Source organism: Pezoporus wallicus, unplaced genomic scaffold, assembly GCF_028554395.1.
Source record: "Pezoporus wallicus isolate ANWC-B61680 ecotype Strahan unplaced genomic scaffold, APGP_CSIRO_Pwel_v1 contig_7673, whole genome shotgun sequence".
In the NCBI taxonomy this organism is placed as follows: domain Eukaryota; kingdom Metazoa; phylum Chordata; class Aves; order Psittaciformes; family Psittacidae; genus Pezoporus; species Pezoporus wallicus.
The window spans coordinates 209539-224014 of NW_026639532.1; the positions used below are offsets into that span (position 1 = coordinate 209539).

General features: G+C 35.6%; 1 protein-coding gene across 9 annotated transcripts in view; it reads right to left on the minus strand.

Moving 5' to 3' along the window:
- The window catches only part of PPIP5K2 (diphosphoinositol pentakisphosphate kinase 2), a 49162-nt gene that overhangs the window by 12011 nt on the left and 22675 nt on the right, over nucleotides 1-14476 (minus strand). For 6 of the 9 annotated variants that reach the window (XM_057414799.1, XM_057414798.1, XM_057414796.1 and 3 more), the window contains exons 12-24: nucleotides 13523-13598; nucleotides 13332-13441; nucleotides 12164-12249; nucleotides 11383-11508; nucleotides 11154-11275; nucleotides 9554-9736; nucleotides 7833-7974; nucleotides 6521-6744; nucleotides 5019-5146; nucleotides 4713-4827; nucleotides 3281-3388; nucleotides 3078-3194; nucleotides 2181-2354 (exon numbers count right to left, since the gene is read on the minus strand). In XM_057414799.1, coding sequence (XP_057270782.1) covers nucleotides 2181-2354; nucleotides 3078-3194; nucleotides 3281-3388; nucleotides 4713-4827; nucleotides 5019-5146; nucleotides 6521-6744; nucleotides 7833-7974; nucleotides 9554-9736; nucleotides 11154-11275; nucleotides 11383-11508; nucleotides 12164-12249; nucleotides 13332-13441; nucleotides 13523-13598 — 1711 coding nt within the window. Of the gene's footprint in view, nucleotides 1-2180; nucleotides 2355-3077; nucleotides 3195-3280; nucleotides 3389-4712; nucleotides 4828-5018; nucleotides 5147-6520; nucleotides 6745-7832; nucleotides 7975-9553; nucleotides 9737-11153; nucleotides 11276-11382; nucleotides 11509-12163; nucleotides 12250-13331; nucleotides 13442-13518; nucleotides 13599-14476 lie in introns of all 9 variants that reach the window. The other 3 variants (XM_057414793.1, XM_057414794.1, XM_057414801.1) reach the window with 1 other exon arrangement.

The window sequence follows — 14476 nt, forward strand, 5'->3', positions numbered from 1 at the left end:
AAGCTATCAGTTCTACTTATGCATTTTCATCCAATTATATCTTTTAATGCAACCTTTATATCAAATTTCTGGTAGACTGATTATTAGATATGAGAGAAAAGTAACTGTTATAAATACGTGATTCAGACTTTTAAGAATTTCCCACGTTGGAAACAGAACATCTGTTATCCTTGACATAGTGTTTAACAGTATTCCCCCCCTTCTAGGTACATTAAACTTTCCTATTTATTATTTAATAGTTTTCATTTTTAATCTATAACCTTATCTAGGAGATTTTGATTTTCAGCATTGCCTCTGAGACTCTACAGCTGACCCACTAGTAGCAGTGCCAACCTGACTAGTAGTTTTCCAACATTAAAAGAGCCCTAAAAATTATCTGATGGTGGATGCCTGTTGAAACTCCAAGGGAGGACATTGTCAGGCTGAGTCCCCCATGCCCTACGTCACTATGTGTTGTTAGCAATCAACATTATAGCAATACAGAATTCAATTTCCAATGCTGAACGAGCCTTACTCTTGTTTTTCTGTTACAACTGTGGTCTGTTTTCATGAATCAACCCCAGCTGCAGTCCTACTGTAAATACTGTTGACTATACCCCTGATGAAAACTTCCATACAATCTCACACCTGACAGTGTCCTTTCAAATTAACAGACATAGGTGAAGAGAGAATTGTCTGGTAGTAAAAAAACAAAACAAACCAAAAACAAGCCAAAAGGTTCAAGGCAGTTGAAGCTGCAATGGCTTTTTTTTAAACACTTCAAAATACCATTTGGTTTAAATATTTCAAATACAGGTTTTGCAGATTTCAGTAGGCCAGATGAAACTTCCAGTTTTACTTTTTTTCAAAACTAGTTTCTTAGTTTTTTATTTATATCTGCTCTTTTCTTCTGGCAAGTAAACAAGCATTGAATGCTGAAACATATTCCATCTGAACATGTATTATCTGAGTAGTCAAAATTTAGCAGTTTATGTTATTAGCACCTTCTGAAATTAACTTTTATATAATTTATAAAAATGGTTAAAAGCTTGAAGTTACAGACTATTAAGTTGTGTGTATGTGAACTCGTAACGAGGAGGGGAGTTTGCATGATCATAGTGAAAACAGCTTTTAAAAATCCAAGATACTGATGTTGTGAGCATTTGTTTATGATAAAACTTGGAAATAGAAAATGTAAGACATTCACATTTATTATCTCTGTTAATTTATGGAAGTCATGTGAGTTATACATATATCCTTACAGAAGGGAATCATGCATCTTTTTCTGTCCACATTACCAATAACCAAGTTACTTGCAAATTTCTAATGCTTTCATTGCATACAAAGAGCCCATTCCCAACACAAACAGGGAAGGAAAAGCTTTTGGTATGAATTTTCATTTCTGATGGTTTTAAGCAACTGCGAATGAGGTAATAAGAAACTGTTAGTCTGCTTCTAGCATTATTATCAAAGAGGTGCCACTATGCACCATGTGAAGCTTTGCTGCTCAATGTAGAAATGGCACTGGTGATACTGCCATATGTCCCTGCACCTCTGTGACATTAAGGCCGTAACTGTGAAGCACATCTAGATGTTATGGCCTTCAGGACAGGAATTTAGACTGTTCAAGATGTTATCTAAAGAATTTATAACACGCAAACCCCACCCACTTAAAAAAAAATAAACAACCACCTTCCAGTTTATTATCTTACCTTAAAATTCTTGACAAGTGGAGTCACTTTCACCCCACATGAAAACAAATACAACACACAACATGTCTCACCTCCTGCACCTCCCCTACCACCCCCAATCCCTTTGATTTCCCTTTCAGCATGATCAGCCTGAAATTTTGCTTAATTCCTAATAGCAGCTGCCTTGGGATGAATACAAAAGCAATGTATGTTAGTCTGAAGATGTAGACTGACAAGTCTTCTTTTTCACATGCCAAATCTTCTAAAATGGCTTAAAAAGAAAAAAAAGGGAATAAATCTTACTGCAAACCAGTAATTTATTTTAAAAAATCTGTCATAAAAATTACTGCCATGGAGGATTTCCCTTAGAATAAGAGCAACCCTTTTGTGAGACAAAACATAATACTGGTTCTGTGTAATCAAAATCAGAACTACATTTGGTTTTGCACTGTTAAAAATAAGCAAAAGTTAATTTCTGTGAAAGATATTATCTGGAACATAAACACTTACTTCAACAGAACCAATCTTCCTGGATCTTGGAAGGGGTGACTTTCTGTGTATGTGAATGGGGTCTGATACCATTGGCTTGAACATCATGACTGACCGATCTACTTCATCTCTTTTAGGAGCATGTACCTCCTCATCGCTATCGTTTTTATGAGAGGTTTTCTTCAAGCCTTCATTCTACAACCAATATAGAAATAATTTTCAATTTAGTTGTACAATTTGCAACATGTAGACACAAGTGGCTGTTAAATTAATCTTCTGCATAAACGTAAAGCAAGCAGATTTAAAAAATACAGGTTGCAAATTATTTACTATTGAACAAATTGTTCTAGACTTTAATAATCTGTATTTGCTCCTAACCAGCCACTACCTATGATAGTGTGGCCCTAATTAACCTCACCGTTCAGACAACATATTTTACTCCAACATTCTGTTGGCCTAGTAATAAAATGAAGAATTCCAGGTCAGTTTTGCTTTCAATCATGTCTCAAAAAGTAGGTGGTAACTACAGACTTTCCCATACATCTCTGAAAATATAAATCCTTTCTCAACAATCTGAATTCATAAACATGCCAAACTACCTTATTTTGTTAAATATTCCTTTTAGTGACCAGAGTATCAGCTGGTGTGATGCTGATGTTGGCATTGCTTTTCTTACAATGTGTATTTTGTATTTCTAACACGCACTCTGGCAAAGCCACGGAAGGTCCAAATTACCAGTGTCCATTACCTCAGTGTATTTTCAACATGCAGTAATACACTGGGACTGCCTACATTTTATTGATATTTTTCTACCAAAATACGTATTTGCATTTCACCTAACAATCTCCCAATGTTTATTTTAGGTATGTCTGCATCCAGAAAAGCTAACTTTTGCTTTAAAGAATGTGTAACTGTTACCTCTCTGGAGGCAGGTCTGTATCCATATCCAGCTGGTAAATTTTTATCTTCCTCACAGCCTTTGGCTCCTGGACTGAAGTGCAGCTCTACATGAAAACGTTCTTCCGAAGATAGTTCCTGAAGGAAAATGATTAAATAGGTTTACAGTTTAATACTTAGCTTAGCACTTCTTGTTTTTGAAGATATTTATCCATTTTAAATACCTTGTTTGGATCTTCATAAAGCATGATAACAATCTGTGTCATGTAATTGAGTTCATTGACAACATTTAAATAATCCATAGCTCGTTTCCACTGTTCATCTTTTGATTCCTTATGAAGGAAGGAAAAAATATTAACAAATAAAAAACAGCTATTTTCTTTAAGAAGACTGATTTCCCTTTTCCCCCATTTACATGGATTTTACATTCACAGCAGAAGTACGACGCTTTTCACAGCTAAGATTAAAAAAAAAAAAGAAGAGATACAACCAGGGGACGAAAACACCAAACAGACAAATAAGCAGGAACTTAAAATTACTCATCAAATGAAAAGTAGAAGTCAGAACTTTTTGTATTTTACTTCAGTGTATCTTTCACGTTCTTTTGCCAATGATGATATATGTCTTGTAGACAGAGGCACTGTTTTAAACTCTCCTGATGTGAATTGTTAATTTTGCAATAAATTTATTTCAACTAGTATATTATAGAAAATGTTTCTAGATATCACTCTACCAAACAGAGTAAATGCAACCTTTTAGTATATAAAACATCCTAAGTTATATAAAATGAATATTCACCTTTTTCATACTCTAGAAAAATATATATTTAATAATTAACTTTAAAGAAAATTTAAAAAGTTTATCAGTCTAAAACTAGGAGTTTATCTGTTGTAGCATATGTCACAGAGGTCTGGGATTAAAAATGCTTTTGCCATTAGTGAGTTCAGACATCCATTACCAGAAGCAAGTATGTCAATAGAACCACTTCAGAAGTTAGTATGTTAATCAAGCTTTATTTTAGAAGCAACTGTTTAGGCTTTGTGGTGCTGCACTTATCCTCTCCAAGATTTCAGTTAGGTTATTTCTGAATCTGGAGACCTTGTCTTTTTTAGTCCTTGTTTTCAAAGCCAATCATAATGCACCACCTTCAAGGTATTCTACAACAGTATAGGAAAGTAAGACAACCTACTTAACAGCAGAAACTTTGCACTACATTGAGCGTTATTTAAGTCAAGTAGGGAGGTCTTGACAATATTCCAGTGGTCAAAAAGAATAAGCCAGTTCAAGAGTGATTTCAAGAGAACCCTGAATGATAACTTGAAGGAAGTAACTGGAAGAATTATAGGTGCCAATATAAGACAAAAAAAAAAAAAAAAAGCATTATCTGCCCTTTTCAAATCTCTTTGCGACCATAACATACACAGCCAATGGAACTCAGCATTACTTAAAGGACATGCTGATTTCCACCAATGTGCACATCAGCAATCTGAAATGTCTCTGCATATATAAAAAATAAAATGTTTGAAGAAGTGTGATAAATTTTGAAAGCACTTAAGAAAATTAAGCTTTCAGGGCATACAATCTTAGTAAGATTGAGTCCTTTTGTTTCCTCTCAAAATGTCAGAGCTTTAACAGAAAAAAAAATGCTCAACTTACATCACATAAGGCACCGTAACGAAGGGTGGATAACAGGGAGTGGACATGACTCTCGCTAGTGAAATACAGCCGTGTACGAACATGGCGTTCAGGGGACATAACACCCCTGGAATAACTTGAAAATAAAAAGAATCTTGTTAGACCATACCAAGATGTGTCCCTGTTTTAGAAATAGCTGTCAACAAATAAACTGTGCTTCTTAAATTATGAACTGGTAAGACACTTCAAATATAAAAGCTACAGAGTATCTATATTAACTCTTGCATAAACTAATGTAACCATGTAAAAAAAAAACCCAAAACTTACAGAGGGTGAAGCTTATTTACAGTATCATCATCTTGAGTTCTCTGAAGGTCAGAACGGATTTTTCTGACTAGAGGAGTGCAGTAACCTTTGGCAATCTCTAGTTTCTCAGCCTTAGAAATGCCGTATTCCTGTAAGAATGTAAGAACAAACTGACTTTTAAAATTCAGTTAAAGATTAAAATGCCTTTCCTGCTCAAAGGCTTGTGTAATAAATTTGATTAGTCATCTACTTGCCCTGGCTGCAAACTGTTTTGCTTAACATTTTTATTACACTTGATTAGTGACACCCCTTCAAGTAACAAGCAGTTTGCCTTTTTGCTGTTTGATTTGACACTTTTTTTACTAAGACACAGAAACAGGTTTTTCATTCACTAGTTAAAACCACAAAAGTGGATTCACTTTCTGGTATGATGGAACTCTCTTAAACAGAACATCTAGGGAATTATTCCTCCTCCCTGTGAGCTTCATGCTCTGTGCTGCACATAATATGAAAGTGCTCACAGAATTTTGATTGATCTTCTGGTTACCCTAGAAGGCAAAAGAAGTACTTTCCCTTTGCATTTTGTAGGCTTATTAAGTTTTTTTCTGTTTGTCTTTCTTCACTATGTCCTCATTTTTACCCACTCCAACACTCTATTCAAAATTTAAGCTTAGCAGGTCTCCGTAACACAACACATTCTTTACTGCATTATTCTTTTTGTCCTCTTTGCTGTCAGGGAGCTTGAGAGATGGGGGAGCTCGAGAGATGAGGAGAGGAAGAAGTTCCCTCACTTGCTCTGTAAAAGCTGTGTAAAACTTGGATAATATCTCTCTTACAACAGTGCTCTGTAACTACAGGGGCACCTGGGGAAAGCTTTAGTCTGTTCTATCCTATTATCACAAAACAATTCTATGTCCTGCAGCCTACAATGTTTTAGAGATAATCTCCGTTTAACAGCCTGTAGTATATGGAAGTTTAACTGGCCTGCTTCTGGCCTGAAATTCTAGGAAAATTAATGTGCACGCTTTTATCAAGGAGTGTTACCATTCTGAAGCAGCAGAATGGCCTTTTAAAATTCAAATTACTTAAAACAAAGTGAAATTAGATAGATTAGGATTAACTCATTTGCAATGAGTCTTGAAATTTCTAAAAGCAGAAAGAATGAAATTAAATGTATTTTCAGAATACACTATTGTTCACAAGGACAGCACTTAAGTCTATGAAGAATGGCTCAGATGAACCACTTTCTTCTAATACACTGCATTAAAAGAGGCCAACATTTTCAGAGCTAAAATTGCTAAGAAAAAAAGAAAACCACTTTGAACACATCTTGTGAATTATGAATCAGATCTGTCTTAGAAAAATAATCAGCTTGCTAGCAGAAAATAAGACATAATGTTAAAGGCTTCTATTACTACAACATACAGGAAACTTCAATACAAAAGAGAGAGCAGACATTTTCACAAAATTTGAAAAAGCATTTACTCTGCAATTTATTTTATTTAATAACTGAAAATGCTTACCTGCGGGATCACGATGTCAGCCAAAGCCTTTGAAAGCCTGTATAATTCCATTGTGTTTTCTAATTTCAATGAGCCATTGTGCTGCACATCATATTTTATACAGTCATAAATATCAGGAATTTTGCTAATATCATATCTTCCATTTTTTGTTTTAAAGTCTTTTTCGAGCTTGGACCACCTGCGCAGCATTAGTTCTAGTGTCTCACTGTGGTACAGCTGAATATCTGCACAGACACATATCTCATAATTAAAGGCCATCAAACAAAAGGGAAATTTTAATCATGTTAGTTATAGTTGAATACAGAGGGATAAAAAGGATCAAATATGTTTTTGAGCAGAGGGAACAGATGTGCATATAGTTCATTTTTACTACTGAAAGCATCACAGTCGCATGGCTACATCAAGATAGTGGAAAGCTTATCTGCAGAAGTGCACCACTGGCCCTTTAAGCAAAGCTTACAGCACAAATAGCATGTCCTACAGCACAGATAACATAAAAATATATTAAAAAGCAACCACAAAAAGTTGTAAGAAAATTTTCGGAGGGAGGAAAAGGAGCAAGACAATGTCTCTGTTTAATAACAGATCATGCATCCCATTTGTTTGTCCCTCCTGCGTGTGGTAACAGCAAAAGTCAAGAGAAGGTAAAAAGAACAGATTATCTCCATCCCAGGGCAGAGGATTAGATCAAATAGGCAAAACCCACTGATGCTATGCTTAGGTGACACTTGTCCTGCTCAGCCTCAGAACAGAAGTTGTTTGCATACTATACACTGCAGATAACACTGTCTGCAAATACTCCAGTACTTAGCTAGTACCAAAAAAGCACTGTGGTCACTTCCAGCTCTGGTCTTCCTGCATCACATTTTACTGCATCACATTATTGCCTGGTTCACCACACTTTATATTGAGCATCATTCTATGCAATACTACCATGCATCATACATCAAGCAACATATTTTCAGCAAAGATATTTAAATATAAAAATGTACCCATATAACTTAGCTTTAGTACCATCTACTTTTTTTTTTGTGGACTGCCGAGTTTCAAATAATTAAGACAAGAATTTCTGCAAACATTTGAGGACTAGCTTGAACTTCTGAGCAGCACAAAGAGCCCTTACCTGCAATGAGATCACATGTTCCTCCTGCTTTTTACTTTAAAATGGTGCATATGGAATCAGACTGAAAATCCCTATGCCATTGTTGATTAAGGTTCTGCTAAGAGCAAGTTTAATTATGAAAAGTTATGTTACAATTCTCTCAGGTGTAAGCAAGAGAAACTAAATACAAGTACAAAAATGTTTAAGTACCTGCAGACTTTGGATCTTCCATTCTTTGCCTGATTTGAGAAGTCAGACTCTGGATCAAGGAATAGACCGTGTCACATGTCTTTACAGGATTTTTAATAAGCTGCATCGATTTAATCAGTGAGACGCTTCCAGATGGAGTAAGCTGCAATTTGAGATAAACACAAAATGATGTAAACAAACTATCTAGATTTGAAAGAACTGGGGAGATAAGATGGAATATACTAAAGATTCCAAGTACTGGAGAAAAAGTATTCAAGCAAGCTGCTGTTAATTTCTGAACCCATCTCTGAATTATCTACTCCCTTTAAGGCATCAAGGAAACAAACACAAGCACAAACAAAAAGAAACCCTTTAAATTTACATATACCAAGAACATATGATATATCTCTCAGAACTGACTTAATTTTAGAAATTTTAGAGCTATCAAGTTGGGCGTTACCAAAACAATACAGATAATATCCACACGTAAGTGAGGCTTAGCCTCATTTTTGAAGAAAAGTCTGCATAAACCAAAGCAAGAAAACAATTATAGTAAACAATAATTAATATACATAACACAAATACATATCTGCACTTACCTCTGTTTCCTCAAATGCACAGGATAATTTGGATATGGAAAACTTCTGCTCTCTACCTAATAGTAACTAGTTCCTACCGCCCTATTATGACCAAGTAAATGAATGGGAAAGGTGCTGTGGCACAGAAAAAGAAAATAAAAATACCAAAAAAACCCTGTTTTCACAAATTTCAAGTAAGTTAAAAAAAAAATAAAAATTATCACTTCATAATCCCAGAGGTTAGTTACTTTCAGTAACTGTCTTTGAAGAGTATGCTCTATTCATTCCAGTGACATTTCAAACCCCCTTATATTTATACAGCAAAAAGAACGGGAGAAATAAATAAATCCTTGAAAACCCATACCCTTTCACTTTTTCCAAGTACTGCTGAATCCACTGCTGGCAGTGGTTTGGATGATACTTTTCATACACACGTTTAAACAAATCCCATACAGTTTACATGGAAGATAGTAAAATTATTTTTCAGTAACTTGGTCTCAATACATTTTCAGAAATAGCAGTTTAAGCTTAAACCTCATTTGAGGACTTGTATTTCGTTATTATACCAGAGTAAGAGCAGCTGAAAGAAAGAGAAGTTTCTTAACATAACAAACATTACTCACGTTTAAAACCAAGAACAATCATGCTCTGCACTAAGTCAGAATAAACTCTATTAATTTGCACTAATTTAGCACATTAATTAGACATCTTCTTTCACTGATTATAAAGTGTCCTACTGGTTTTCAGCATCTTAGTATTCCTTGAGTTAAAAAAAAGGCTTTGTAGTAGATTAAACACTGAAACAACTGCAGTAGCCAGGCATTAATATATTTTGTAATACCACACACTGTCGAAGTAAAAACAACAGAAAGTGAAAACAATATAGTCTTGTTTCTTGAATAATTAAAATATTTTTAATGGAAAAAGTAGGTTTTAATAATTATTTTAATGAAAAATATTTATGAATGAGGTCTCTATCTACTCCTATTTAAAAGTTTGCAGCTATACTCAAATGGCAAAACAGCTCAAAATATCTAATATCACAAACGGTACAGCTTCCTTTGTAGTTCAAACTATTTCCAAGCACACAAGTATTTTTTCAAAATAGATACAAAATATCACTGCTCATTACTTTCACACAAGAATTCGCATGGCCATGCTAACCTTATCATAGTCATCAGCAGTAAATTCTCTGTCTCTCTGGAGAATTTCATGGAGTCTTGCTTTAACACGATGCTGACAGCTGCTTAAAGAATCACTGTCACTGTCCAGCAGACCATTCATATTAGCACTTTTTACCATCTGGACAAGAATAGGAGTCAGCTCTCCCTCTAGGGCCAGCAGTCCCTGAAGCAAGTAATACAATTAATCAGGCAAACAGATGAAAATGAAAATGTAACAGTATCTTAAAAATCCACCAGATTTAAATTCAAGATTATCTAACCCATAGGCATGTGATACAAACAGGGACTTGGCAGATAATGCAGATTATTTGCATAGAAATGCCCCCCAAAACACTGCTTTGCTGTGCAGGATTGCTACAGTTGGTGAAACAGTGATGGTGACATGTCATAAAACATGCTCCCCAGCATATTAGCAGTGCCAACACTCTTTCTGCGAGGTGACAGCTGTTCAGGTTGCTGGATGTACATGGTGCCTTCTCCCTGAGGCTGGGAGCAGCAGCAGCCTGACCTGTGGGGGACCTGCTCCTGCTCAAGGTATTGAGTCACCAGGTAGGAGCTATCAGAAGAGTCAGCCACCTGAACAGCATCTGGGAGGATAAATGGGAAATAGACAGGGTTTTTGCAGAGACCCTACAAAGACAAAACCCCAAACTTGGTGTGGCACAGGAAGACAATCAAAGGCTGAGTTGAACAAGAGGTGAACGGAGACTTCCAAAATGGAGAAGGCTGGAAACTTCTGTGACTTTTCTGGCAACAGAAGGGCTCTGGGATAATGAAGGAAATGGGGTGGTATCTGCTCAAGCCTGCTGACCACTGAGAAAGCAGGACAGATGGCTGGAATACTTTTGCGCCAACACATGCAGCATGAAAACAGAAAGAAAGAAGTCTGAACACTGGCAGAGCTTTAAATTTATTCAGATTACAGACATGTGGTTGTATAGTTAACACGAACAGAGTTTTGACTGGGCCTTTTTATAAGAGTAAGTAGCAAAAGGACAAGGGAGTATGCTTTAACCTGACAAAGGGGAGATTAAGATGAAATCTTAGGAAGAAGTTCTTCCTTGTGAGGGTGGAGAGGCCCTGGCACAGGTTGCCCAGAGAAGCTGTGGCTGCCCCATCCCTGGCAGTGTTCAAGGCCAGGCTGGAGATGGCTTGGAGCAACCTGGTCTAGTGGAAGGTGTCCCTTCCCCTTGGCAGGGGGTTGGAACTAGATGAGCTGTAAGGTCCTCTCCAATCCAAATGCGTCTGTGATTCTGGAGGTTGCTACTGGAAAGGACTAAGGTATATTGCTAGGGCTGTATAATTAAAATCTGTCTGCAACTGCTCAAAGAACTTAACATGCTTGATACATTAATTGTCTACTTCTTCACATTGAATAAATACTCCTTGAAAAAAAAACCTCAACAAAAAATAACTCTCCCCAAAAACCCAAATAAAAACACCACAACATTTCTTTTAAAACCAAAGCCTCATTACACACTGTGGACTCTAATAATCCATAAATCTCTCCTAATCTTCAAAAGTGAAAACAAACTTGAAAACATAATTTTTAAAATTGAAAATACAACTTCACACTGTACCTTTGCAAAAGCTGCTGCAGTCATCTGGACTCGTCCCTCATCAGAAGCGTAGATCTTGAGATCGTGTCGGTAAGTGCTATGTAATCTAAGTAAACCACATCCAGGAAATCCAGCATAATCTCCTACCAAACAAACATTTTGCTCACTCTCATTTTGCACTTAATTATCTTCAAAGGTGTATATGCCATTCTTTTTCCTTTTTTTTTTGTTGCCATTGTTTTTTTTTTACCTTGTCCACCAGGATACATACACCTGAAAGCCCTTCCAAGCTCCTCTGCTTGAACCCTGCCTGCAGGGGTCAATTCTCCTCCCCATTTTAAAACCAGAAGCAGGGATGGCTCATTTCTTCTATTATCTAATTGTAGACAGAGAAAGGAGTTAAGTAGTAAAGTATATTCCTTTTTTTTTTTTTTTGCAAATGACAAAAAATATTCAAACTATGGACTTCAGTAAAAGATTGAGTCAACATTATGAATATTTAACAGCGTTCTAACATTAAGAAAATATTAAACTGGAGAACTAAATGGGCAGTTAGAGAAACCTGAAGTAGCTAAACTACAGAAAAAAATATAATAAAATATACTTAGCATGAAATCTGAAGCAAAAAGTAAATTGGGACAGGAAAAGTAAACCAAATTAGATATTAAATACCCTACATTTATTTCAGTCAATAATCACGGGGCAAAGTTAAGAAAAGTTTATAAAAGTTTTAAAGACAGTAAATGTTGAGTCATATTTTCTCTTCTCTGACCCAAACCACTGTTTTCTGGTGAATGACTGAGTCTTCTTTTCACCCTACTTTTCTGTTACAAAAAAGTAGTGTTAGAAGACAAATTTACTACAGTTTTAGCTATACAATTCAAGAGGCTCTGTCAATATCTGCCAATAAGAAATAACATTAATTGAAAATATATTCCTTTTTCTGACCATCAAGATGTCTTATACCACTAGTCCATGACTATTTAAATGCACACGATATTAAGTAATTAGGTACAAAAGTAATACAATACCTTCTTCTTCACTGGAAGTCTTTGGGCAGCCATGAGGAAGATACGTCAACTGAACTTTGCGATTTATTCCTGAAAAATGCCCATACCTGACGTAGGAAAATGAGAAGGAAATAGGCAGAGAAACATTTTACACATTTTCCTCCAGAACTGCTATGCTCCTGTAACCAGATATGCTGGTCACCGATCTGTGCATTTGACCACCATTTACTGAAGCAGCAATTAAAAAATAAACCTAACTCAACAAGCACAGTAAGACTACAGAAGAATCCATCATTCTGTAATAAGACATTTAAAAAATGCCATCTACTACTTTTTTCATGACACTGAACATCAAACGAAAAAAAAAGGGGGGGAAAAAGGAAAAAAAAGAAGATAAAAAAGGGGAAAGGGATAGGCAGGACAAAAAAAGGAAAGGAGGGGGGGGAAGGAAAAGGAAAGGAGGCAACAGCACTTACAGATTACATGAGTAATTTATTCAGATCCACAACCACAGTAGCTATGACTATCCAGAATCTGATCTGGCAGTACAGATGGCTACTATTTTGTCAGCCAATAATTAAATTCTCAAGCAGAACTCATAAATTTCAATAACTGCCTTTGCCCTGATTTTCATTTTTTTAAAATGAAAGTTACCTACTACCATTTAGAACTCTGAGCCCCTGATCTTTTACACACCTTGAAGCCTTAGGGTTTGGGGTTTTAATTAGTAAATATTAATATACAAATATTAAATATTAATATATAAAACCTTATTTATTTGGAATCCACCAAGTCTGCTTTAAGTACACAGTACACAGTGAAAGTTCCTATTGGCTTCACCAGACTTCATGTCACACACTGCAAGAAGCAGACCCTGCACTTAAATACTTTCATTTCAAAAACATGCAAGTGGATAAAATCTGAGATGAAAAAAGCAACATTTCACACAGAATGAATACTTAGATACTAGATAAAGCAATACATTCAGTTAAGAAGATAAGGAGAAAACAGATGTTTCACTTCTTCATAATGTCAGACAGGACATCCTTCCTCTTCATAACCCTTGTGCTTGAATTAATATATCACTGCATACTTGATAACCATTGCAATGCAAGCACTAACTGGTCTAAAAGCTCAAAATAGCTGATGCAACTTTGTTGCTATGAAGCCTGAAAAATTAAACACTTACATTTCTAACACAGTCTTTAGCTGTTCAAGTTTTGCTTTACTTTCTTCAATTTCAGAATCGTTGTTCTGTCCAAGTTCTACAAGGAGTTGTCTTGCTATATCAAGCACTTCCTAAAGAAACAAAACACAGGATTTACTTAAATGATTTTCTATTTATAAAATACCCCTGCAAGAAAACAAAGACAAACTTGCCTGCAACTGTTTTGGTTTTTTCAGTTTTAGTTTTCCAGATTTATATCCATCACATTTTTCAAAAAGATCAAAAAACCTTTAAGAGAAAGAATACTGATTAAAAAACACAGCTAGGAAGTTAAAATATTACTCGAACAAGTGGCTCTTAAACTTAATAGTGGTCTGAAATTGGCACCTTTACATTATTTGAAAAGCATGCTAAAATCTGCCCTCCGGGTCAAACCAACCTTTATTCACATCCTATTTCCCAATAACGTCTGCAATACATTAGAGAGATAAGAGCACTTAAAATGTTCTTTTATTGCTCTGCTAAGTGCTAAAAAAAAAATATATATATTCTTCATAGCAAATGACATAATATTCTAATATATAGCTATGTAAATTTCTAATCTTCAAGAATGTTCCTGAACAGAACCAAAAATATGAGATGAGCAGTCCTACACTTTTACAGCATGCACCTCTGAATGCAAGAATCTAGTCCCAAGACAAATAATTACTAATTACTTTTTTACTGAAATTGCATCTAATTCCAGGACAATTATATTAGGCACTTTAGGAATCCTAACATAAAGATGCTATCTACCAGAAACTGAGAGCCATCAATCTTTTAGAAAACTAAAAGTCAAAAAGGTAGTACAGCAGATGGCAGCTCAAACAAGCAGTTATGATAAAAAAAGGCAGACGTCAATCATATGGTGAACCAGAAATATTCTCTGCTGCATCTGTAGAGACAAATGTATTTTTATCAATAACACACAGGATTGTTCACATGGCACAGCATGTGATGAAGGAAGTCTGCATGAGTAATTTGTGAGTCCTGTTAGAAAGAGAGGTGCATACTGGTTAATTAGCTGCAACGTAAGTTAGATTTAAACCAAAACAAAACCAACTTGTAAGATGCAACCCCTGCTCAATTCTTTGCTTGCACATCCACAAGAAGTGAGCTGGGCTCTA